We start from the raw sequence: 27792 nt of genomic DNA on the forward strand, positions 1-27792 counted from the left end.
TAAACTCTTTAACATCACCTTACATTTATTAAAGAAAATACAATATCTAAAAAACTCACACTTGAGTAAGAAATATTTTTAACAGGAATTAAGAAAACAACATTCTGGTTACTAGTAACAAAAATACTGTCTTATATGGAGTTTCAACCCACAGCTTTGCATAAATTATTTCTTCCTTTCCTTCCAGGTGTTCACATGGTGCAAGACAAACTCGCCTAAACTATCTTTCCAAACTTACAGTTTCATGACAAATATTTGTAGTAGCAGGGCCCATGATAAGTGCTCAGTAATAAGACTGGCAGTGATAGATACAGATCTGGTCTATCCCTGTTCCAGTGTACTTTGTTGGATCCTAGTCTTTCCTTCCTGAAAAGGGACTCCAGTTTCTTTCCCCTACACTCCTCCTTTTCCTCCCCTGGTCTCCTGAGGGTTTTTCTGTAACTTGGGTATTCTTCACCAATGGTCTTTCATTATGTACACATAGGTCACATTTTTTTTCCCCGTTTTAATTTAAAATTACAGCTTGAGTTAAAATATGTGCACATATCCTTTGTCCATAGTTTTTGAAGAACTGAGGTATAGCATGAAGTCCATTTGTATGTTGCTGGTAGTAAGACATATGGAGGGGAAGAATGCTCATCAGGATGCATATGGTCAGGAGGTATCTTTTCAGAGAGGACGTCACCAGGCTGGAAGTCAGTCTGAATGGAAAACCACTGGGATCAGGGTATTTTCTGGTTAATTCATTTCAAATTGAAAATAACCAGAGGTCAGGCTTTTCCAGTCTCTCTACTGTTATGACGTTGATGTGAGAATTCCAAATTACCTTTTCATCACAGCTGTAAAGGAGACCTGCAAAAAAGAGGCTGAATTGAAGCTATTTCATAGGTTAAAACCTGTAGATTTGTAACATGTTAACAGTCTCAGGGTGAAAAAGATTGTCAGATATGCCTTAGCTAGACAGAGAAAAGGAAAATTCAGGAATTAAGACCATGTATTATTACACATTCTCTTCCTGTTACTGATACACTTAAATAGTCTCAAGGAAGTGATACAAATCCATAAACTTCAGTAATTGGAACTAGACTGGACAGAACCCTAGGAATATACATACAGTATATCACTGGCACCCGCTCTACATCTCTCTCTCTCAGTGCCATTATCCACTTGTCCCAGGGCCCGAGACACACAACTACCTGAATAAAAGCAAGTGGTGGGGCTGGTAGGAAAGGGAAAGCACTGCATAGTCTCAATGGTTCTAAGTGGATTCATCCCCACTCCTACTCAACCAAACAGCAGCTGTAACCAAAAGTGCTTTAATATTTGATTAACAGGGAGACTGCACCTTTTTCTTTGAGATATAGACCCAGCACAGTAAGCCATGTTTCCTTCTCCTTCAGGCTAAACCTACTGCAGTGGTAACTGCACCTGGATAGACCAGGAGGGCACATAGAAGGTTTAGTTGTTTTAATACACAGCAGCCCACTTCTATGTAAGGCAGACTAACAAAACCACATCACCAAAGTGTCCATGCTCTCCATCGGTTCCCCTTCAAAAACCTGAACTGCTTCTAGGTTATAGTCTTTAGCATCTTCCGCAAGCAGGCTGGCTAACCTAGTGAGGAGGGCTTTAAACTAGGTTCACCGGGGAAGGAAACCAAAGCCTGAGGTAAGTGGCAAGTAGGATACCGGAGGAAGCACGAGCAGGAGCGCGCGAGAGAGCAGGGCTCCTGCCTCATACTGAGAAAGAGGGACGATCAGCGAGTTATCTCAAGTGCCTATACACAAATGCAAGGAGCCTGGGAAACAAGGGTGAACTGGAAGTCCTGGCACAGTCAAGGAGTTATGATGTGACTGGAATAACAGAGACTTGGTGGGATAATTCACATGACTGGAGTACTGTCATGAATGGATATAAAAACTGTTCAGGAAGGACAGGCAGGGCAGAAAAGGTGGGGGAGTTGCATTGTATGTAAGGGAGCAATATGACTGCTCAGAGCTCAAGTAATGAGAGTCTCTGGATTAAGTTTAGAAGTGTGAGCAACAAGGGTGATGCCATGGTGGAGTCTGCTATAGACCACCGGACCAGGGGGATGAGGTGGACGAGGCTTTCTTCCGGCAACTCACAGAAGTTACTAGATTGCAGGCCCTGGTTCTCATGGGAGACTTCAATCACCCTGATACCTGCTAGGAGAGCAATACAGCGGTGCACAGAAAATCCAGGAAGTTTTTGGAAAGTGTAGGGGACAATTTCCTGGTGCAAGTGCTGGAGGAACCAACTAGGGGCAGAGCTCTTCTTGACCTGCTGCTCACAAACCGGGAAGAATTAGTAGGGGAAGCAAAAGTGGATGGGAACCTGGGAGGCAGTGACCATGAGATGGTCGAGTTCAGGATCCTGACACAGGGAAGAAAGGAGAGCAGCAGAATATGGATCCTGGACTTCAGAAAAGCAGACTTTGATTCCCTCAGGGAACTGATGGGCAGGATCCCCTGGGAGAATAACATGAGAGGGAAAGGAGTCCAGGAGAGTTGGCTGTATTTTAAATAATCCTTATTGAAGTTGCAGGGACAAACTACCCCGATGTGTAGAAAGAATAGCAAATATGGCAGGCAACCAGATTGGCTTAACAGTGAAATCCTTGCTGATCTTAAACACAAAAAAGCAGCTTACAAGAAGTGGAAGATTGGACAAATGACCAGGGAAGAGTATAAAAATATTGCTCAGGCACGCAGGAGTGAAATCAGGAAGGCCAAATCACACCTGGAGTTGCAGCTAGCAAGAGATGTTAAGAGTAACAAGAAGGGTTTCTTCAGGTATGTTAGCAACAAGAAGAAAGTCAAGGAAAGTGTGGGCCCCTTACTGAATGAGGGAGGCAAGCTAGTGACAGAGGATGTGGAAAAAGCTAATGTACTCAATGCTTTTTTTGCCTTTGTCTTCACAAACAAGGTCATGGGCAGCACAGCGTGGGGAGGAGGTGACCAGCCCTCTGTGGAGAAAGAAGTGGTTCAGGACTATTTAGAAAAGCTGGACGAGCACAAGTCCATGGGGCCGGACGCGCTGCATCCGAGAGTGCTAAAGGAGTTGGCAGATGTGATTGCAGAGCCATTGGCCATTATCTTTGAAAACTCATGGCGATCGGGGAAGTCCCGGACAACTGGAAAAAGGCTAATGTAGTGCCCATCTTTAAAAAAGGGAAGGAGTAGGACCCTGGGAACTACAGGCCAATCAGCCTCACCTCAGTCCCTGGAAAAATCATGGAGCAGGTCCTCAAGGAATCAATTCTGAAGCACTTAGAGGAGAGGAAAGTGATCAGGAACAGTCAGCATGGATTCACCAAGGGCAAGTCATGCCTGACTAATCTAATTGCCTTCTACGACAAGATAACGGGCTCTGTGGATGAGGGGAAAGCAGTGGACATGTTGTTCCTTGACTTTAGCAAAGCTTTTGACACCGTCTCCCACAGTATTCTTGCCAGCAAATTAAAGTATGGGCTGGATGAATGGACTATAAGGTAGATAGAAAGTTGGCTAGATTGTCGGGCTCAACGGGTAGTGATCAATGGCTCCATGTCTAGTTGGCAGCCGGTATCAAGTGGAGTGCCCCAAGGGTTGGTCCTCGGGCCAGTTTTGTTCAATATCTTCATTAATGATCTGGAAGATGGTGTGGATTGCACCCTCAGCAAGTTTGCAGATGACACTAAACTGGGAGGAGAGGTAGATACGCTGGAGGATAGGGATAGGATAGAGAGGGCCCTAGACAAATTAGAGGATTGGGCCCAAAGAAATCTGATGAGGTTCAACAAGGACAAGTGCAGAGTCCTGCACTTAGGGAGGAAGAATCCCAGGCACCGCTACAGACTAGGGACCGAATGGCTCGGCAGCAGTTCTGCAGAAAAGGACCTAGGGGTTACAGTGGACGAGAAGCTGGATATGAGTCAACAGTGTGCCCTTGTTGCCAAGAAGGCCAATGGCATTTTGGGATGTATAAGTAGGGGCATTGCCAGCAGATCAATGGACATGATTGTTCCCCTCTATTCAACATTGGTGAGGCCTCATCTGGAGTACTGTGTCCAGTTTTGGGCCCCACACTACAAGAAGGATGTGGAAAAATTGGAAAGAGTCCAGCGGAGGGCAACAAAAATGATTAGGGGACTGGAACACATGACTTATGAGGAGAGGCTGAGGGAACTGGGATTGTTTAGTCTGGGGAAGAGAAGAATGAGAGGGAATTTGATAGCTGCTTTCAACTACCTGAAAGGGGGTTCCAAAGAGGATAGATCTAAACTATTCTCAGTGGTAGCAGGTGACAGAACAAGGAGTAATGGTCTCAAGTTGCAGTGGGGGAGGTTTAGGTTGGATATTAGGAAAAACTTTTCACTAGGAGGGTGGTGAAACACTGGAATGCATTACCTAGAGAGGTGGTAGAATCTCCTTCCTTAGAAGTTTTTAAGGTCAGGCTTGACAAAGCCCTGGCTGGGATGATTTATTTGGGGATTGGTCCTGCTTTGAGCAGGGGACTAGATGACCTCCTGAGGTCCCTTCCAACCCTGATATTCTATGATTCTAACCTTCACCCAGCTAGGATTTCTTAAATTCAGAGATCATCTCTTTCTGTATCTTAGTTGCAATCAGTGAGGAGATTGTGGCTGTCATCTCCAAACTGAAATTCTCAGGAGGTTTGAAGCAGGGTATTCTCAGGGGAGTGCCACTGGCACTTTACCCTACCATTGGACAGCACGGTAGGCCCAAGTCTTACTACCTTTAGGGAATAATGTAAAAATAATCTCACTAGATAGGCTGTTACTGAGGGAGGGGCCTATCAACCTTTGCCCTAGAGACAGGCAAGAACCACATCTAAGAAAGAAATGAATAATGAACAAGGAATGGAAATAATGCTATTATTAATTAGGAGTTACAGCTCCTAGATTCGATAGCAAGGCCACCATTGGAAATGTACATATTCATTTCCATCTCCAATTTCTGTGAAATAGAAGTCCAGACTTAGTTTGTTGTGTGGTTTTGAGGACAAAGTATAATCACTGGTCAACACAACCTAGAGCAGGAAAATTAGTAAGCCAACTGATACCTGGTGTGGTGATGTGGGTGTTTTTTTATTTGCTTGTTTATTCTGTGTGTAATTGGCCTCTTTCCCTCTGGGAGGTTTTATCTGGTTGGTATTTGTCTTGCCTAATAAGTAAACAGTGTTATGAAAAACACTCTCTGATTTAAAATGCAAGTAAGATTTTATTTTAACACAGTTGCAAAAATAATATATTTGGATCTTTTCCCCCCTAAAATAAAAATATCTTAAGTGTCAGGAACTCAGAACGCATGCCCAACCCTGCAACAACATTGTGCGCATGTGTAGTGGAGAAAAAAAATAATCAATGAAATGTTAGACATGTTGCATTAACTTGACCAAAACAGCTCACAGCCCAACGTGAATCATCATTATAGCATATTGTGTCTACAAGCAAACACAAATGTAGATCTACTAAGGCATGCAGGGCAATCATCTCCAGGTTTCCCCACTCTTTTTTCCCATATTATTAGTATTAATTTCTAAATATTGCAGTAGTGCCTAAAGACCCCAATACAGAACAGAGTCTGGGTGAGGAAAAGGACTGAATATATAAATAAAATGATAAGAATGATGATGGAGACATAAAAGGAGAATACAGTTAAATAAATATATATATAGAGAGAGATACACACACACACACACACACACAATTAATATTAATAACTTTTAAAATGCAAATATAAGTGTCAATTATTGCCATAAGCCCATCACAGCTATTAGTTCACCAGCTTCTCACAGGCTTTACAGCAGAGGTGGGTATTGAGGATGGATTTGAAGGAGTCAGTATGGCTTTATAGATCATTTCAGAGAGGGGATTCCCTGTGTATGAGGCAGCATGAGAGAAGACAAAGAGTTATAGTATAATTGCTACTTTGCAGACTGGAAAAACGAAAAAAAAAGAGGTTCACTGATGTGCCCAAGAACAAACAGTTAGCAACGGAGTGGAATTAGAACTTTCAAATTCTTGTCTCTCAGTTCCTGGTACAAATCATTAGCTAAAGCTTATGTGTTTGCCTCTCTGACTTCCAGTGTACTCAAACTCAGTGCCACTGAAATTCAAATGCCACCTACTTCTTGCAATATTTGTCCAAGGGTCTCCTGGCTCTGAATGCGTTTCCTATTTGAAAAGGAAAGAAAAAATTACTTCAGTGCAAAGCATTAGTAGTTTCCTACTGTCTCATCTCCCAGGGAACTCTACCTGCGTCTCTCAAACCTAACCTCCCTACTTCCTGCATACCTTAGATCAGAGCCTCCCACAGGCCTAACCTACTTCCTGTAGTTCCTCTTTCTGAGGCCCAATTGTTCATCAGGTTAACACCTGATCCCATTAGTATCACCCCCTCAGATTGGGGGCTGGTAATTATGGCACAGATGGAGCCAGCCCTACTTCCCTTAAAGGGCCAGTCATCCCAGTTACCCTGTGGTAGTGGTACAAAGACATTATAAAAATAAGGAAACATTACTATTATAAATTATTGTGTAGTGTTGTCCTATGCTCTGTTACATGTGAATTTAGAAACAGTGTAAACCCAAACACATACCTATATATTTTACCTGTCTATTTTGGTTGTTATGACCACTGTGAAATTGCCTTCAGTATTAGGCAAGTACGTTGAAGGTACAATTACATAATTCCCTGCAGAGAGTCTGCACAGTTGGCTCACTTCCTGTGAGTAGCAATGAGGTACACAGCTAACCAGTGGCTCCAAGTGCAGAAAAGAACAACTATGTGGTTTCCAACTGCTGTTAGGCACCTGAAGAGATTAAATAATTTCAGACCTCACACCTTTAAACAAATCAGTATGGTCCACAAATAACCCACCCCTCCAAATACACGCCCTATTTCATAGAGTGATCACAGTTCGCTCAGGGTCACATATCAGTTGTCAGGGAGGAAAAAAATTGTTAAGGGAGAAGGGCAGGAGAGAGTCAAGCCCAATTACCAAGCTTGGGTCTTAGTCACCAAGCAAGCCCAGCCATTTGCATCTGTGTAAAAATGAAAAAAAAAATCCACTCATTTTAAAAAAAGCATATCACTTAATATAGATTTACCTGGCTATAGTCTTAGTGTTAAATAAAACCCTTCAAACATTCAGAAAAATCTATAAGTACTGGCTGCTGCGTGACTTCTAAACCAGAATATGACAAGGGTTCAGTGGAACCAGAAATTTGGTTGCTGTGCTATCCACTCATGCATTGTTATACCTACTGTACCTGTGAACTAATACAGCTCAAATGTCTACTTGTATTGGCCCAAATATAATCATTTATAGGCTGCATTTCCATTCTCCAAGGTAAGAGGCACCTGAATAAGTGATGGATTTAGTTGATTCTTGTAAATGAAACAATCTGACTGACTGGGGTAAATCATACCTGGAAGATATGAAACCCTATTGGACGACACTTGCTATCTTGACAGTGCTGGCGGAGGGTGACTTTCATGTTGCACTCTTCTGTTCCTGCAGGGACGGAGAGGGGAAAGCAGGGATTGGTATGGAAGGAGTGGAAGTTCCTGCTACCTCCAGCACTTTGGCCGTTTTTCCAGCATCCCTGTAGCTGCACTGTCTCCCATTCACCTGGTGGGAGCTCTTCACAGAGGGCAGCATCAGTGGGTGGTGGTTTTATCTCACTATCAAATGTAAAAAAGAAAGGGAAAGTAGTGTACAAAAGGTGAAAGGTTTCCATAACTGCAATTCACAATCATTAGTGCTCAGCTGTCAAAATATGGACAAATACTAGTAATGAAATATGTGTCAAGAAATGCAAACTCTTGCCAGTCAAGCATTCCCATTAACTGTCAATTCAATGCCAATCATTGCCACATATAAGTATAATTAAATGCAAAACCTGAACATTTGTGGAACAGAGAAAATAAATACCATAAAGTAAAAAATTAAGATCTCTACAGTACCTTGAATCTGGCCACATTGCACAATATAAATTTAAAGTATAAACACATTAAAATATGTATTTAAGACATAGCAATAGAAAATACAACATGCTGCATTAGTTTATTGATGAAATTTATCTTTTGAATTTCCTAACATTGATGCATTTAGTTTCTTAACCTTAATGTTCCATGAATTTACATTTTTGCATTTAATTTCCCTAGGGTCCCCCATGCCCACAAATAGGGCAAGGAGGAAAAGAAAGAAAAATATGAAAACAATGTAGCTCTCTGAGGCCTTTCCTACCGCCCACAGAGCTCCAGGAAACATCTACCCTGGATGAAGTGAGCACATCACAGACCTGTGCAACATCCAAAATGTACTGATGCCTGCAGTAATTGTGCAGCAGTAAGATTCTTGTATAAAACACACCATACCTTGAATGAAGTATATTTTCCACAATGTACACACCAGTTCACCTCTGAAAAGTGTGCACTTCTTCCAGACACTTGGGCTCTCTTGGATCAAAAAAGGATTTAGATGGCCACCCCCAGGTCCCTTGAGGTACTATAGCAGGGGTGGGGAATCTTTTTTCTATCAGGGACCACTGACTCACAGAAAAAATCAGTCAGGGCCACACACAGCTCTGGCGTGGGAGCAGAGGCTCAAGCAAGTGCTCGCGGCTCTAGCCCCGTGGGGGGTGGCACTGAGGCTCGTGGCTTCCCCTAGGCTCTGGGATGGGGCCAGAAATGAGGGGGTTGGAAGGGGTGAGGGCTCTGGCTGGAGGGCTGAAGGGTTTGGGGTGCAGGAGCAGGCTCAGGGCTGCGGCATGGGTTTAGGGCTTGGGCTCTGGGAGGGAGTTAGGGTGCGGAAGCAGGGCCTGACCTCGGGCAGAAGGTTGGTGTGTAGGAGGGGGTTCGGGTGTGGGCTCCAGTCGGCAGAGCGCTTACCTCAGGCGGCTCCTGGTTGGTGGCGCAGCAGGGCCAAGGCTGGCTCCCTGCCTACCCTGGCTCTGCACTGCTCCCGGAAGCAGCTGACATGTCCGGCCCCTAGGCAGAGGGGCCAGGCGGCTCAGTGCAGTGCACGTGGCCAGCACCCATTGGCCACATCTCCCGGCCAATGGGAGCTGCGGAGCCAGCACTGGGGGAAGGGGCAGCATGCAGAGCTGTCCTGATCGCCCCTCCACCTATGGGCCACAAGGACATGCCGCTGATCCGGCACTTGTGGCTCCAGCCCAGTGGGGATGCGGGGGTGCCGAGGCTCGGGGCTTTCGGCCCGTGGCGCGGAGACTTGCCGCAGGCCAGACGAAGTGAAGCAATGGGCTGGAGGTTACCCACCCCTGTACTATAGGAAGGACTTTAAGCATCTCCGAGACCCCATTCAAAGAGCCAGAAGAAGTGCCCATTATACAGCCACACTAATTACCTGAACTCAAAAGATTTAGCACCTTCTTTACATGTACCTCTTCTAACCATAGTTCAGGTCACAGCAAGCCCTCGTAAAGGGCATAAGGCTTTACATAAACTGTCAACAGGGTTTTTGTGGGATTTGCTACTTCTCTTCCTTTTGAACATACCTGAGGCAGATTCTTCCTGTTGAGAATACACGAAGCAGGAAGTCGCTCTCTGCATTCTTCAGAAAGGTGCTAGGGACAATAAGATAATAACCAGGGGCAAGGTCACAGCGCAGATGTACTTCTCTGTCATAAGAATGACAAATGGTACCTACAACCGGAGGAGCAGAGAGGGTCTTTGGTAGGTTAAAGTGCCTCTTCTCCACCTAAAATAGACACATAATGTAGCATAGCATTGTAGGAAAGTTGACAAGATTAAAGCAAAGTTAAATGGGGTCAAATATTCAGTCAACAAACCCCAAATCCATAGCACCACAAGTGTGTGCTTTGCCATCTGGCAGACCATGCGCATGGTGCAGGTATTATTTCCAAACCTGTCTCGAAGGGTCAGATTCAGGATAGCACTCATGAGGGTGAGCAATTCGGGGTGGGAAAATGAAAGCTGCTTCCCCCTTCTTGTTCCCTGGAGCACTGCTGGACAGAATTTCCCTGGGGACTGTAGTCCCTTCTCCCACATAGCTTCCCTGTGGAAGTTAATGCCAGTAAGTGGGCAAGAAAGGATGAGATGAGTATAGGGAAATGGTCCACCATCTATGCATCAGCCAATGGAGCAGACCACACATATAGCACATTATACCATCTCAAAAGGTCACAGAGCATTCCTCTGGCATATTTATCCTGGGAGTTCCCAGGAAGAATTCTATCTCAGCTAGAATTGCTCTTGGGGCCATCAGTTACAAACCAGCTCCCTGCAGAACCGAACCAGCATGCCTCAGGGCAGAATTTTGCCCAAAGGAAACACAAATTCTGATACACTGTTGTGTTTCATTCAGATTAGATTTACCCAGGAGCCAACATGGTCAGACCATAAACCATGGGAAGCTCTCATTTTTCATACAAAGTTCAGTGGTGCTGAACCTTGCTCATGTACAATAGCTACTTTTTCAAACAAATACTTTTTTGGAAATCTCATGTAGTCTCAGGGCAGGTTAAAACTCAGCACTTACCAGCTCTGAGCACATTTTGTAAAAGTGAGCAACTGTTGTTAAAAAAAGTGAAAACAATGCGTTTTAATTTGCTCTCTTCAAACAAAAAAAAAGGAACAGGCTGGAGCAAACCAGGCCCAGACTGAAAACCTGTCTGCCACATTTCAGCTGAAATTAAACGTTTTCAGCGAAGGGCAAACATTTTAATTCTTTCACAATATTTTAGGTACAACAAAGTGTAACAGAGATCTGTGGGGAATTGAAGGAGATTAGGAGAAAATACTGTTCATATTTTGAGTTAAAGAGTTTGGCTTGAGCATCAGTAAAATAAGCCTTCATCTACTACTAATTACGTTCTTGTTTACAAAAGTAATTAAGAAAAAAGCCCTTAGAAGATATTTTCATAGTGCAAATTAAATTTGGAGGTGCAATTATATTAATGAACCCAAGGGCACTGATCACCGTGCAACTGCAAGCATAAACACACATTTCTGAAGTTTTTGAACACCTCGATGATAGCTTGAGTACGCAGAATAGAGTTGCACAAAATTGTATCTACAAATGAGTAGAATTATTTTCAGTTGCACTAGGCATTTCTGAAATTAGTTTTTTTCCTATGCACATTGTGTTGTATTCTGGGTACACATATTATGAGATAGAGTTTAACAAACTAGAAAGAACCCAGAGAAAAGCAACAAAACAAGAAGGGTGGTGAAAGGACTGACTTATGAGAAAAGATTAACAGAGATTTTAAAAGATTAATACATATATAAGAGGTGATAATTAAGGGGGGGACATAACAGTATACAAACATGTGAAGGGTGCAGACACCAAAATGAGAGAGGAACTTCTTAGGATAGTACAAGGGGGTTGAACTAAGAGAAAGGAGTTAACATTAAGAAAGGGGAAAATCATCAGGAAAACTTTCTAATACTGCAATGTACTGACTGTGGAACAGTTTCCAAAGAGAAGTAGTGGAAGCTTCATTGCTTAGAATGTTTAAAAATAAACTGAATAAAGCCCTGGTATATGTACTATAGGCAACAATTCTTCAGTGACCCTGTGAGATGGGAAGGCTCATCTAAAAGATTTTTTACACCTCTGACTTCTATGAATAATGGATTCATGGCATTGCAGTGACAAATGAATGACTATGTCACATGCTCCTGTTTTTCTGGAAACTTTTCTTCTTGGCCCAACTAAAAGTTTGAAAAGTTACCCCCAATTACCTTCCAGACATGCAGTCCCACAGCCTGGTAATTCTGTCCTTGAATGCCTTCAGTCAGAGATGGACCTTTCTCTGCTAAGTGGGTCAGATTTGGAGTTCTTCCAGCCCAATCAGCACAGTACTCCCTGGGTTTCTGCAGAAGAGCAATGCACACCTCACTGGGCTCACATATCCTCAGCCAGAACTTGGGGTTAATAGGGAAGCTGCTGTTGTTACGGCAACCACCGGCAGATTGGCCTTTCACCCAGGATCCACAGAGATTCTGAGTATGACTCAGCACTTTCTCTATTAAAAAAAAAACCCACAGGTTCCACACATCAGCAATTGGAAACAATTCATTTTGTGGCTCAAGAGTCTCCAGACTGAAAGCAGTGCTGTGGCAGTACCACTTTCTGTGAACTAATGTTCAAAGCCAAGATATCCCAAGAGGTATAAAATCTAAGTCAGAGTGGGAAGCTGAAGAACTTTATCCTTAAAGATCATATGCAGACTATTTCTACAAGTCTGAAACCTCAAATTTGTCTCCCAGTTGGAAGAGAAGATTACAGGGCTCCCCAATAAAACTTTCTTCAGGAAAGGACTAACTCCCACACCAAGGGGGCAAACATAGCAAACAATTCTTTAATCTGGGGGGGAAAAAAAAAAAAAAGGCTTAAAAACTCCTGTGAAATCTCCTTCTTTCCTCCCAGCAGCAACAGACACAGGAAAGGCCTACAGTAGGGATTGGCAACCTTTGGCACATGGTCCATCAGGGAAAGCCACTGGTGGGCCAGGACAGTTTGTTCACTTGCAGCATCCGCAGGTTTGGCCAATCGCAACTCCCACTGGCTGCGGTTCGCCATTCTAGGCCAATGGGGCTGCGGGAAGCGGCGGCCAGCACATCCCTTAGCCTACACCGCTTCCAACAGCCCCCATTTGGCCTAGAACGGTGAACCGCAGCCAGTGGGAGCTGCAACAGGCCAAACCTGCGAACGCTGCAGGTGAACAAACCGTCCCGGCCCGCCAGCAGCTTTCCCGACGGGCCGCGTGCTAAAAGTTGCCAATCCTGGGCCTACAGGTTGGGAAGGAATAGAGTAAAATACTGGTGTTTCTGCTTTTAAATATTTTGTGTCTGATACCGCAGCAAACAAGGACCATAAAATAACCTACATAGAGATCATCTCATCTGCAAACATGGGCTGATAAGAACTTTACAGCAAGCGTAGGTCGGAATTCCAATTCTCCATAGATCATCTTGAGGTGGGATGAAGGAGTAACTGCGACACCTACATCTCGGGGGGGGCGAGAAGCAAGAGAAGGAGAACTTGCTACACTACTTAATGTAGCAAACAATCTGTATTCACAAAGCACCTACTTCACATTTAAGCACATGATTTAATACTTTGGTGAATAGGAATTTACTTACAAATATGTTTACATGTTTTGCCAAATCAAAGACAAAATGCCTCCTACTGGTCTTTCCCTGGAGTACGCACAGAATCATAGAAATGAAGGGCAGAAGAGACCTTGAGGAGTCATCAAGTCCAGCCTCCTACACTGAGGCAGGATTAAGTAAATCTGGATCCATTCCCCAGGTTTCTGTTCCTCTGGTGCTGTTCAGATGACCCAATTCAGAACCAGATTCTCCCCATGTGTGCCAGGGAAGGCGAGAGTTTGTAGATGGCATGAGCAACTTATCTCCCCGGGCCTCAGCTACTGCACTGTTCTCCAGACAACCTAGCTTCACAGCTTACACTTCTGTTTTACCCCTTCGCTGCCTGCAAGCTGGACTCCAGCTATCATTCCCAAACCTCCTGATGTCTGAGCTGCAGGGAATAGTGCATGGAGTATGCACTGTAACCATAAGGGCCAGAAACATTTTTTTAAATGAGATTTCAGAGCATAATTCTACAGTAGGCAGGTCAGCTCTGCAGCAATCTCCACAGGTTCAAAGTACGCAAGTCCCTGGGCTTTGCATAACCATTTTCACTTACAACTCTTAAAATTATTGGCAAATAAGGAAGAGGATTTTTCCAGTAAATCAGAGAAATGTAGAGAAAGAGAAAAGTTAATAAGAAGTTTAATTTAATTACCCAGTAGGCACCAGTTCTGTTCTCCAACCTCTCCCAGAGTACACATTCATACTCAATAAAATTTGGAAAACGTTTTGGAAACCACAAAGGTCTAACGCAGAGGGTGGCAAACTACGGCCTGCAGGCCACATCCGGCCCGCAGGACCCTTCCCTCTGGCCCCCGAGCTCCTGCCAGGGAGCGGGGTCCGGACAGGCTTGCAGAGGAGCCAGCCCAACTCCCCCGCAGCAGCGTGGTGAGCGGGGCGGAGGCTAGTCCTTGGCCCCTCCCCTTCTGCTCCCCTGCCTCCCTGCTTTGCAATCACAGTTGCCTGGGCAGCGTGGGGGCAGCTCCGGCCAAGCGACCCGGCTATCGCGCCGCCAGACCTGGTGCTCCAGGGCGGTGCAGTCAGGGGGAGATCGGGGGGAGGCGAGGAGCAGGGAGGGTTGCGGGGATCATGGGGCCTGGGCCCGCTACTGGGGACAGGGGCAGAGCAAGCCAGGGCCCCCCCTCCACCTCCAGCTCCGTCCCCAGCAGCCAAGCCCAGACAGGGAGCAAGCCCTGCCCAACTGCCAGGGAGAGCAGCCAAACGAGCAGGGGAAACACACAGGGAAAGGACTGAGCCCCCCTTTCCCCCACTCCACAGGTAACGTGGGGCAGGGAGAGCAGGCAAGGTTGGATAGAGGCAGGAGTCCTGGGGGTGGTCAGTAGGGGGGATTGGATAGGGTACGGGCATCCTTGGTGGGAAGGTGGTCAGGGGGCAGAGAGCTGGGGTGTTTGGATAGGATGCAGAAGTCCCAGGGGGCAGTCAGGGGTGGGGAGCGGGGGGGATTGGATGGGGGTGGCAGTTCTTGGGGACTGGAATGTGGGCAGGGGCCAGGCCACACCTCACTGTTTGGGGAGGCATAGCCTCCCCCAGCCTTCCCTTCATACAAGTTCTGTACCCGATGTGGCCCTAGGGCCAAAATGTTTGCCCACCCCTGATCTAGTGCTAAACAAGGCTAATTTTGGCCCTTTTTAATTCAAATCAGACTTCCCCATTAAACTAATCTGATTTGTTACCAATAGTCCCTTTGTCCACATTGTACCTGTATAGAGGCTCTGAAGCTGTCCCTCTTCAGTGACTGGAAACCCAATGGTAATCTCATCAAACTCCTTGAAAAACTCTCCTCAACCAACCCAAATTCTCCTTCCTACTGGATCTGGAAGTATTCTGAAGCAACTACTGGACCAATTGGCTCCATCCTTGACCCTGCAAATAAATGCACAAAAGTCAATGTCTAGGCTCTTTGCTCACACTCCCAATAGAGATCTACAAAATCTTCTATAAAAATTGCTTCTTGAGGGAAAAAAAGGTATTTTTTCATTTTACTGTTGTGTTCATCCATACAACACTTCCTCTAGTTATTAATCAATTGGGACTGGAAACAGAAATTATAGATAGGCAATCTTCGTGCAGGAAGACCTAGAAACCAGCTAAACCAGAGAGTAAGAGTTATGGAACATGCTCCCAGGTAAAATAGATAGTTTATTTACAATGAATACTGAACAATGTGCAAAGTATTTGTACCTTTGTTTATCGTTTAAAAAAAAATCAGGTTTTAGAATTTGTGCATAATGGAAAGAGGAAGTGAAAAAAACAACTCCAAACACAAAAAAGGGGTTAAACAAATATAATGAAATATGACTGTTTTGGAAGGTTTTTCTGGTGCCACTTACTGAGCCCCTTACATCAGCGCACACCATTTCCATAGAGCAGTAGGGCAAGACCTTTTTAGCATGTTGGCTTCAAAGTTACTACAAGTTGAAGAACTGAGCACCAACTAATTATTTAGGGTCCTACTAATTGCTAGCACCTTCAATTCCCATTATTTTACTGAGACTGAAAAACTTCTGCACTTCACAGAAACAGGTACTACAGCTTTTAAGTTCTTGGAGGCAAGGAGTGTGTGTCTTCCTTTAAGTTTTAGTATGCAGTGGCCTAGCACAACACTAGTTTTTAATAGCCTGTCTTTTTCTCTGTGCAGTGTTGTTGTAGCTGTGTTGGGCCCAGGATATTAGAAGACAAGGTATGTGGGAATATCTTCTACTGGACCAACTTCTGTTGGTGGGAGAGAAACTTTTGAGCTCACATAGAGCTCTTCTTCTTCAGATCCGGGAAATGTACTCAGACTATCACCTTTAAATACAGGTAGAACAAGATGGAACAGATTTTTAGCATAAATAGTTAATACATATTTCAAGGGACCATTCAAGGTGACGTGGCCCGATAACACACCTTTCCTGTCACAAAAAGAAGAAAAAAAAGTCTGGGGCAGGGAGTTAAGTGGATTACAGGCAACAATATTTAGATCAGTGGTTTTCACCTATGGTCTGCGGACTATGCCTAAGGGGTCTACAAAAGGTGACTATGAAAATAAAGGTTTCAGAGTAGCAGCCGTGTTAGTCTGTATCGCAAAAGAAAAGGAGTACTTGTGGCACCTTAGAGACTAACAAATTTATTAGAGCATATTGCATCCGATGAAGTGAGCTGTAGCTCACGAAAGCTTATGCTCTATAAATTTGTTAGTCTCTAAGTGCCACAAGTACTCCTTTCTTTTTATGAAATAAATTCAGATCCAGAAAAGGCATTTTGTTTTTCTGATCAAAAGTATGTAAATATCCCCATCTACAGATCAAAACCTGGAAGGTTGTCATTACCATACAAGTCCACTGTCTAGCACCCGTTCTCATGCTGCGTCAAATGCCGTGCTGAGCATGTACAACATGTATGGTGAATTCTGTTCAGTCAGTTTCAGTCTTCTAAGACTCTATGGGAGGGGTCCACAGACCACAGGTTGACTTTCCAAAGGAGTTCACTTGAAATATGTGTAGGGGTCCGCAAATTTAAAAAGGTTGAAAACCACTGATGTAGGTGAGATGAGACCACCACTAAGCTCTCAGAAGAACTCATACAGAAATATGATAAAAGACAAGCACTATATCACCTGTGGGTGAACACTTTTCACAAAGCAATCGCTCTATATCTGACCTCTCAGTCATCATCCTCGAAGGAAACCTGCACAATCCCTTCAGAAATTGCCTGGGAGTTTAAATTCATACACTTTCTAGATACCAAAAATCACAGACTGAATTAACACTGCATTTATGGCTTATTACAACAATCTATAACCCAATTAAATCCCCAACCCCAACACCAAAAAACGTATTTCCTATCAATGTATCATGTATTTGGAAATCTGGATTGCCAGACCCAAAACCTCAAAAAATTAAGACCACAAGACCATAAGTTGTATGCTGAACTCATAAAAGGTTCTAAGAAATAAGGCTGCCGTACTCTGCAACTCTCCTGTGTTGTAGCCTATTAGGTATACTACTCTGTAATATACACACACATTTTGTGCTCACACACAGTAGATATCTTCATCTTATGGTAGTACCTTAAAAGAGAGTATTCTAAATGAAAACAAGCCACTTACCCTTCCCTCCAGTGTCCTTTCCAACACCGCCTCCCCCAAGGGTTTCGTATCCGTAGCAAGATGATTTCGTTGCCGAGACTCTGGAGAGATGAAGCATATCTGAGACAATAAAGGCATGAAATTCTCCCAGTTCACTGGCCCCTGCACAGGAAAGATAACCATCGTTAGGAGGTAGAAAACTACCCAGCATTCTTCTTCAAGGCAAGAGGAAGTAAACTCTCTATCCCCTGTGAAAAAGATTCACTTTCTACTGCAGAAAGCTGCTACAAGTCCACTGCTCTGCCTGTGAACATAATGGATGAACAAGCACACCCACCCTGTACACAGAGACAAATACTGCCTGGTTTATACATCTATGATTAGAAGAGTGAAGAGAGAATGCTGATCACCAGAATCCCTAGAAACATACGAGTTAGCTTTGAGTATCCATAGACCAGTGGTGCTGAAGCACTACTTTCCCTTACTTTTTCCTTTATGGGAAGAGAAAGACACACTTGCCCATGTTTAAGAATCTCTGGAATACTCATATTACCTTGCCTGGAGCTGAGGACTGAGCAACTTATCACACATCGTTCCTTCAGGTTCATCAGTCTCCTAAATACCATCTTCTCCAAACTTTACCAGTCCTCTCTCTTTCCATGCTTCTTCCAGGGTCTTTTAAGGTCCATCTCTCAGCTAGACCTCCAGTCAAGTCAACTAAGCATCTGCCACCCTGCCCTGCCCACAACTGTTCATAAGACCCATGCACCCTATAAAAACAAAAAAGAAACAGTGACACATATTTCAAACTTAAATGAACATCATTTTGTGTTTATTTTAATCACACATATGTCCCTATTGGGAGCCTGATGTTAGTATGACATAAAGGTGCCACTGCAGCTATAGAATATTTAGGCCATGAGACCCCTCACGTATTCAACAAAGTATCTAGGTGACTGCTGGTGTCTCTGCTATGATTCTGTGACGTACCAGAGGACCTTGTCCAGATGGTGACAGGTTGTATGACAGTTTCATGACAAGTGGATACACTTCGGTGTAACAGAGTGTTTTGAGGTGAAGGTTGGGCTCAACCAGGGATCAGTGCTTAATCTATTAGTATTCAAAACTGTGATGGATTTCATAAGTAAGAAAATCCAAATAGGTGGTGGTCCAAAGTTGATGTATGGAGACCATATTGCACTCATGGCCAATAGTGCAGATTTGGTCCAGGCAATTGATGCCTGGAACAGGAAACTAACAAATTATGGCCCCAAATGACTAAAGAAAAGACTGAAGTTATGTGAGTAATTCACCCGGGACCAAAACAGATGAATATTAACACTGACGGCCAGCAACTAAATCAGGTTTCTGCATTCAAGTACTTTGGTGGCTGGTTAGCAGCAAACAAAGTAGTCAACAGTGAACTGTGCGCGAGACAAAACTGGCAAAGATAGGTGGTGTGATTTATAACTACTTAAGAGACAACTATACAAACTTTGGTAAGATCAGCTCTTCTCTACAAATCAGAGAAATGGGTGACCGAAGAGAAGCATTTGAGAAGACCTGAAGCCATTGAAATGAGATGTTTTGAGGGCAGTGAAAGAGGTGACATTGCTTGAACACATGTGGAATGATGACATCAGGAGCGGAGACTAAGGTCTGTGGTATCAGACAGAAGCTGCAAGAGAGGAAGCTGAGATGGTATGGGCATGTTTGAAGGATGGATAAGGGATTCTAAACTAGTCACATTGAATAAGGTGCTATTGGGCTGTTGGATACAATCCTGTCCTGATAGTGCCTATCACCTCCAAAGAAAGGGAAGTGCCTAGAAATGTAAAAGGAAACTTAGTTTGATAGCATCCTGTCTGGCAAGGAACTCACTTATCAATAGCTGGGATGTGAACTCCTCACTTCTGTATTGTTTTGTCATTATAGTTCCCACTTTGCTATTGTTTCTCTGTATAATCTCTGTCTGGTTCTGTGATTGTTTCTGTCTGCTGTATAATTAATTTTGCTGGATGTAAACTAACGGTGGTGGGATATAATTGGTTACTAATCATGTTACAATATGTCAGGATTGGTTAGTTAAATTTCAGGAAAATGATTGGTTAAGGTATAGCTAAGCAGAACTCAAGTTTTACTATATAGTCTGCAGTCATCAGGAAGTGATGTGGGTGTGCGGGGGGGAATGGGAACAGGGAATGGGGTTGGGGAAATTGGAATCATGTTTGCTAAAGGGGAAATGGGAACAGGGAAAATAGGGGTGGGGAAATTGGAATCTGTTTGGCTAAGGGCCGGAATGGGAACAAGGACACAGGTGTAAGGCTCTGTGGTGTCAGAGCTAGGAAGGGGGGACACTAAGGAAGGAAACTGGAATCATGCTTGCTGGAAGTTCACCTCAATAAAACATCAAATTGTTTGCGCCTTTGGACTTCGGGTATTGTTGCTCTCTGTTCATGTGAGAAGGACCAGGGAAGTAAGTGGGTGAAGGAATAAGCCCCCTAACAGGAGACATTTGGGACTAGAGTTCACAGGCTGAGAACAAGAGGATGGCCAAGAAAAAAGTTGATAGACGGTGTACGGCAGGATGGAGTAGATATGGAGTGAGCGTTGGACCAGCAAACCTGGAAAGACTGATAGGCTACCTGACTCCAACTAGATGGGAAAAGGGAAAGAAAAATAAGTATTACACTGCCTTATGGAAAGCTTGATACAATCCTTTCCTGTACAGAAACTGCTCACTGCTTGTCATTTGCATCTCATCTTTGAATTTTCTTCACCCTTCATGATGCACATATAGCTAGTAATGTTTAAAAAAATAACCATTTCTAACATACCTTCCCTTAATATATTCTTTGTTTGCTAAACATAGTCAAACTAGTTTTTTCTCCCAGCTGTTTTATTTTGGTGGAGTCAGAGACGTTGGTGTTCTTATTTGTGGTAACTACAAAGCAGAGTGAATGAACACACTGAAAGATGCATCGATGAAGTGAGCTGTAGCTCACGAAAGCTTATGCTCAAATAAATTTGTTAGTCTCTAAGGTGCCACAAGTACTCCCTTTTCTTTTTTACTGAAAGAATACTAAGCCAGATTCATAAAATTTCTGTAAGAAATGGTCAAAACAACATTTGCCTGGCAAAACCCACGTAAGAAGAAAAGGTTAATGTGCCAAAGGTGCAGTGACAGAAACATGTACCTTAAACTTCAGCATATCTACTGCTAGCTGAGTAACTTCACCTTAAAAGGTGTTTGTCCTGGAGGCTAAACAAACCCTTCTCTAAGATCTTGTAACCGTTTGGTGTCCCTCTTAGCCAAAGCATTGGTCTCTGAACTGCTATTGTCGGTCTACACTGTATATTGGGCTGAAATTGTATTTTGCTGCTTGTTTTATAAAAAAAAAAAAATGGCCCCACTTTCCAAATATAAAACAAAACAACAACAACATTCCAGGGTCCATAACTCCTGATAAACCAGCAAATGAGTAGCAAGGGATGGTTAGGCAGAAGTATGCAGGAAAGAAATATTCAGAGCCTGAGCCTCAACTAACAAATTGGTGTAGCTTCATTATTTCAGTGGAGCAACATATATTTCAATAGCTGAAGATCTGACCGTTGATATCTATCTTAAAAGCTTCTCAAATAATGCACCAGGGAAAACTTTATTTAAGTCTTACTAAGCTAGGCGATCTGCAGCTAGTAGCTAGCTGAGCATCACTGCAGTCTAGCAGCTGCTGGGTCATTATTAAACTCTTATTTTTTATTCCTTTCAGTAAGAAAATCTCACCCTGTGTGAAGGCGGAAATGTATCTGGGTGATCCAGGATAAACATTGGACCTTTACAGAATCCAATATAGGAAAAACTCTGGAAATTATCAGTCTATATACAGTGAAATACAAAGAGCTCAAGTCCTGAAAGGGCTCTGGAAGCTCACATGGCATGAAATCCAATCAAACAAAGCACTATGTAGAATATGTGCTAGTCATTACTGCAATTTAAATCTCCTCCTCCAATGAAGTTCACTTACTTGGCATAGACCTTTTCCAGTAAGGGAAGCCAAAACACATCTTCTGTCTGACACTGGGAGAAGCAGAGTTTACCCCCAAGGCAAGGCAGGCGATCATCAATGGTTACCTCCACCCAATGTCCAAACTGCCAGACTGACAAGTGAAAACAGCCGGTGTATGTCTCATCTGTCCAGCTGGGTTGACCTGGAGGGATTACCTGGAAGAAGACAAGACAATATTAGCAAATCAAGACAAAAAGGGACTTTCTTTGAGGAAACCACTACTTAAATCATGGTCAATTCCAGCTATTCTACATCATAGCATAGATAGAATAATATGTCATAACATCAAAGAGTAAAGACAGAGCATCAGAGTACATCTTAGAAGTTTCACTGAGTTGGAAAAGGCTAGGGGAAAAAAATGTTAATGGAGCATACAGGAGAATCTTCTAGGACATGAAACATTACAAGAAGCTGTTTTATACCTTAGTTAGCAGGTATTTACCTCTTCTGCAAAGCAACACAGGCACACAGGAACCAACAATCTCCCAAAATCCCTTGCTTCACTTGCACCTCCTGTGGATTGTCTGAAAACATTGAGGAGCAGAACAAATTTCCTAAAACAAAGCAAACGTTAAGGTTAAATCCTGCATGACAGTCTAAGCCAAACAAGCTATGTTTTGTGGGATCGGATGGCTCACGAGACAATTAACACAATAAGGGAACTTTCGTTTGTTTGAATACAGCACAGGTTACCACTAACAGAGTTATTACAGTATGACTATTCAGTGGGTGACCTATGTGAAATAAGACTGGTGGATCTCAGTCCAGATCTTGGTAGATGGATTCCATCATCAATAATACATTACTATTGATAATCTCAGCAAAGAGACAAGAAGTGAATGAACAGAGAGAGAAATAACCCACTCCCTAATAGTTGTGCGGTCACAACTCACAAGCAAGGTTGAGGTACATTAGCAGGGCAGCATAAGATACAACCTATGAGAGAATTCAACATCCCAGAACAAAAAAAAAACACCCTTGTCTGGCCAAGCAAAACTCAGTTTGCCATGCTAAGCAAGCTATTGATCTAAACTGCAAAACACTTTCTTGTAAACATTACAGCGGGCAGAAAATTGAATGAATTAGCTCTGAGCTGCTGCTTTACTACTTTTTTGCTTGGCTAGCTGAGCCCCGCACTGCACTCTGGGAAATATGCTTATTAGTTATTTGTTTTACCATATGGTCTAGGAGCCCCAGTCATGGATCAGGATCCCATTGTGCTAGATGCTGTACAAGGCAAAGATCAAAAAGGTAGTCCCTGCTGCAAAGAGCTTACAATCTAAATATACAAGGAACAACAGATGGATATAGAAGACAAGGGAATACAAGGAAACAATGAGACATAACAGGCAGTGGTCTCAGCACACCAGCAGCTTGTCAGGTTTTTGTCAGCAAAGAAAAGTAATTAGATAGCTTTGCAGTATTTATGGTGCGTTCCTTCGAAGCATGAGGGGCAAGCATAGGAGAAAGCATAATGGTGCTAGTTTGAAAATTTAACAAATGGGCTACGGAGATTGGCATCAATTTTTCAATACTGAATGAGAGATTATTGTGGGGAGGATAGGGGGTGATAGGGCATGAAGCCCTTCATAACTGAGACAAGTAGCTTATGTTTGATGAGACAGAGAAGGGGAAGCTAGTGGAGGGATTCAAGAGAAGGGTGACATTGTCAAGTGACAAACAAGAAGAATAATCTTTGCAGCAGTGTTCTGAATGGATATGGAGGGGCAAAATAGCATTTGTCAAGGCCATAGAAAAGGATGTTGCTGTAATCAAGATGTGAGATGATGAAAGCCTGCACGAGAGTTCAGCTGTGTGGATGGACAGGAAAGACCATATGTTTGAGATGTTGTACAGAAAGAATGGGCAAGATTTAGACATAGCCTTGATGTGAAGACCTACAGAGAGGCCTAACCTGAAGATGATACCCAAGTTTGGTCCTGAGTGACAGGCAGGATGGTGGTGATGTCCACACTGACCGAGAAAGGATGGGATGGGGGGAAGCCTAAGACCTCTGTTTTAGCCATGTTGAGTTTGAACTGATGGCTAGACATCCACAAGGAGACTTCAGAGAGATAGGCCAAGATCTTAGTCTGGACAGAAGGGGACTGATCTGGAGTAGAGAGGTATACCTGTGAGCCTTTAGCATAGAGATGGAGTTGAATTTGTGTTTGCAAATCAGATTATCTAGGGATAAAGTGTAGAGGAAGAAAAAAGGGGAAATTAAATACTTTGTTGTTGTTTTTTTTTTAAATTGAGTACTTGTGGCACCTTAGAGACTAATAAATTTATTTGAGCATAAGCTTTCGTGAGCTACAGCTCTCACGAAAGCTTATGCTCAAATAAATTTGTTAGTCTCTAAGGTGCCACAAGTACTCCTTTTCTTTTGCAAATACAGACTAACACGGCTGCTACTCTGAAACCTTTTTTTTTTTTTAAGGCGGCCATCAAATTATCACATTCACAACTAGTGACAGATTCCTAAAGGGAAGAATCACAGGTGTCAAATTTAGTCAGACTTGCTGGTAAACACATTTGATACACAGAGTACTAAAGGCTCTCAATCAAAGTGGCCAGAGATGCAGTTAGCCCAGCAACCATAACACACTACTTTTGTCATTTTGTATTTCAGAACTATACAAAGAACTAGAAACAGTAACTGAACACTAGTCATCCCCTTGTTAATGGAAGTCAAATTTGCTAAACCATTAAGCTATCCCATCTCAAAACTCACCTGAGGTCTCAGCCAGGAAATCTCCCCTCTGAATTGCGAGAGTGGGGTGGAACAGTTAAAAAAGAGGGAGGTGTCGCTTGCTGGAAATGTGGGGTCTTTGTAAAGATTTTCTTTTGTAGCTGACTGCACTCTGTCTCCCAGCATTTTCAACACAACTGAAGCTCTGTCGGCCACTCCAAGACTTTACGTCTCTAACTGAAATCTATAATATAAATTAAAATGAACCAGGAATCATAACTTTGGGAGTGGGTGAATGAAGCTGCCAGGATAAACTCATAAGCGAAAAGTCACTAACTGTTTCCACTTAATCGCTTGAACCATATTAGTTGAAATTTTATTCAAAATCAGTTGTTGGCCCTGAAGAATCCAATACTGCAAAAAAAAACACATCAAACTATCTGAGTAGTTATTACTCCTGAGGGCATTCTGCACCAAAAAATTAAAAATTCTGTGCACAATATTTTAAAATTCTGCAAAATATATTTGTCAATAAATGCAGAAGCTCCAGCATGGCAGTGAGGAGCACAGGCCAGTGGTTGTATAAAGGTGGGAGATCACCCTACAGCCTCCCCACCCTCAGGACATGGACTCAGTGGTGAGGCTACACCTGACCCTGACACAGCACAAGGCCTGGGCCTACCCCAGAAACATCCTGGGGCCCTGCCCATCTGTGCCAGGTACCTAGATGTGAGGCAGGCAGGCTCAACCAGGCAGGATCCAAGTGTGGAGGGATCTGGATACACAGAGGCTCATGGGGTGGGGTGCAGGGGCAATGGGACTCTGGAGGGGCTTCCAGGTGAAAGTGGTTGGATCTTAGTGGAGGAGTCTGGATATGGGGGTCTCAGCAGGGGGATCTGAGTGCTGGGGAAGCGGGGCTTGGGGTCTGGGTGCAGCTAGTTGGGGATCAGTGGTGTGGTGGCTCATCAAGGTGGGGGTTTGAGTGCAGGGAACTCAGTGGGGGGTGGTCTGGGTGGAGTCCGGAGGCAGCAGATCTGAGTGCCGGGGGGTCCGAGTGCAGGGGGGTCCAGATGCAAGGGTTGAGCTTCGGTGGGGTGGGGTTCGGGTATGGAGGTTCTGGGTGTATGGGGTAAGGCTTGTCAGGGGTGTCTGAGTATGGGACGTCCTGGGTATGGGTGTCTGGGGTTGGGAGGATGGGGGAGCAGCTCCCCATACAGTGACCTCTCCCCCAGCAGCTGAGGAATGATGGGGGCAGAAAGCAGGGGAGGATGCTGAGCTTTCTGGGGGTGGGTCTGACACAGCCCCAGCCACTCCTTGCAGGGGAAGAGAAAATTCTGCCTTCTCCTGCCTCCAGCACAGCTGGGACTAGCAGCTGATCCCAACTCAAGTTAGGAGTCACTGGTTGGGGTGTCCCGAGCCCTGCGGTGATTTACCTCCCCCCTGGCTGCTCCGGATGCCTGAAACCATGTACCTGTGCAGCTGGGGAGTGGTGTGCTCTTGGAGCTTCCCTTTGCTTCCCTATCAGAAAGTCATTTTTCTGCAGGGAAGCAAAAAATCTGGGGGGAGGGGACGACATGAATTCTGCACATGCACAGTGGTGCAAATTCCCACAGGAGTAAGTTATCCCCGTGCAGCTTTACACCTTCTTCTCATATAAGTAATCCCACCATTAAATGACAGGCCAGACAGAGAGAAGTATGAAATCAAGGTAAACCTCATTGTGAATAGACACCTGCTACTGCTCAGGATACGATCTCACAAGGTATTTGGAACAGTACCCCCCCCCCCCCAGTAATGCCCTGTTAATCTTCCTCTCTCCACATCCCTGGCCAGACGCCTCCCCAGAGTTTTTCTCCTAAAACTTCCAAGACCCTTCCCCAACAAACATGCCAACCCAGCCCCAACCTTCACAATCCCCCCCCCCCCCCGACCAGTCCATCCACACACATTCCCCAGAGACCTGTCGGCCTAGTTTTTTCTTACCCAGTGCCCCTCACAACTGCCCTCCCAGACCCCTCCTTCACACCTGCCCTCCCAGATCCTTCCAGATCCACAGCCCTCTCAAAACGCTCCATCTGTCCCTCCCACCCAGATTCTTCAGCCCCGCAATACTTGCCTAGACCCCTCCCCAATACCTCCCTCTTCCACACAGCGCTCCCGGACGCCTCCCCATGACCCCTCCCCCCCCATACAGCCGCTCCCGGACACCTGCCCCCCGACCCCTCCCCCCCCCATACAGCCGCTCCCGGACACCTGCCCCCCGACCCCTCCCCCCTCACAGCCGCTCCCGGACAACCTGCCCCCCGACCCCTCCCCCCCATACAGCCGCTCCCGGGCACCTGCCCCCCGACCCCTCCCCCCCATACAGCCGCTCTCGGGCACCTTGCCCCCCGCACCCTCCCCCCCATACAGCCGCTCCCGGACACCTGCCCCCCGACCCCTCCCCCCCCGCAGCCGCTCCCGGACACCTGCCCCCGACCCCTCCCCCCCCATACAGCCGCTCCCAGGCACCTGCCCCCGCGACCCCTCCCCCCCCAGCCGCTCCCAGGCACCTGCCCCCCGACCACCTCCCCCCCCATACATCCGCTCCCGGGCACCTGCCCCCCGACCCCTCCCCCCCATACAGCCGCTCCCGGGCACCCTGCCACCCCGACTCCCTCCCCCCCATACAGCCGCTCCCGGGCAGCCTTACCACCCGACCCCTCCCCCACATCAGAGCCGGGCCCCCCGCTTCCCGGCCCTGCCCCCGACCCGCTCCCCCCCATACGCCGCCTCCGGGCACCTGCCCCCCGACCCCTCCCCCCCATACAAGCCGCTCCCAGGCTCCTGCCCCACCGCGAACCCTCCCCCCCCAGCCGCTCCCAGGCACCTGCCCCCGACCCGTCCCCCCCCATACAGGCGCTCCGCCGGACACCTGCCCCCCGACCCCCTCCCCCCCATACAGAGCGCTCCCGGGAACCTGCCACCCCCGACCCCCTCCCACCCCATACAGCCCTCCCGGCACCTGCCCCCCTACCCCTCCCCCCCATACAGCCGCTCCCAAGCACCTGCCCCCCGACCCCTCCCCCCCATACAGCCGCTCCCGGACATCTGCCCCCCGACCCCTCCCCCCCATCAGCCGCTCCCGGGCACCTGCCCCCCGACCCTCCCCCCCATACAGCCCGCTCCCGGACACCTGCCCCCCGACCCCTCCCCCCCGCAGCCGCTCCCGGCACCTGCCCCCCGACCCCTCCCCCCCATACAGCCGCTCCCGGGCACCTGCCCCCCGACCCCCCCCCCGCACAAACCATTCACATCCCGTCCCTTCAGGGTCCCCCTCCCCACAAACCCAGCGCCCCGCCCCGCCCCGGGCTCTCAGCTGCCGACCCGTTACCTGGGCTACATTCCGCCCGCTCTCCCCGCGCCGGAGACAGCCGACTGGACCACCAGCCAACCAGCTGCCAGGATCGGAGCACGTGACAGCGTACAACCAATTATAACCCTCTAGGCGGGCGACTCCTGATCCTCGCACCCCAAGGGGAGGGGCGGGCGGACTACCGATCCCAGCATGCACTGCGGGGCAGAAAGACTACAGCCCCCAGCATGCATTGCCAGGGAGCTCGCTCGCTCCACCCCCTTCCGTCACGTGGGGTACCCAGAGGTCCAGGCCCTCTGCAGCCGCCTCTTGGGGAACGTGTCCAGCTCCACACGCAGGGAGCCCTTGTGCTGGGGAAGGGGGAGCAGGGGAGGGGGGGTCCTACAGCCTGGGCCTTGGGGCGTTTGGGGGAGA

The 27792-nt window shown here is 45.9% G+C and overlaps 1 protein-coding gene across 1 annotated transcript; it reads right to left on the reverse strand.

Annotated features, from left to right (window-relative positions):
• Nucleotides 1-27527, reverse strand: CAPN10 (calpain 10). Its single transcript, XM_043491948.1, is given in 19 exon segments — nt 1-852; nt 6154-6199; nt 6637-6836; nt 7456-7711; nt 9547-9749; nt 11759-12042; nt 14895-14975; nt 14978-15058; nt 17275-17364; nt 17367-17426; nt 17818-17901; nt 17904-18034; nt 21290-21486; nt 21754-21774; nt 21776-21867; nt 21870-21885; nt 24066-24267; nt 24361-24437; nt 27397-27527. Coding segments are annotated over 17 exon segments (2016 nt in total). The 5' UTR covers nt 24210-24267; nt 24361-24437; nt 27397-27527; the 3' UTR covers nt 1-822.
• Nucleotides 27528-27792: the final 265 nt, after the last annotated feature.

Source organism: Dermochelys coriacea, chromosome 9, assembly GCF_009764565.3.
Source record: "Dermochelys coriacea isolate rDerCor1 chromosome 9, rDerCor1.pri.v4, whole genome shotgun sequence".
NCBI lineage: Eukaryota > Metazoa > Chordata > Testudines > Dermochelyidae > Dermochelys > Dermochelys coriacea.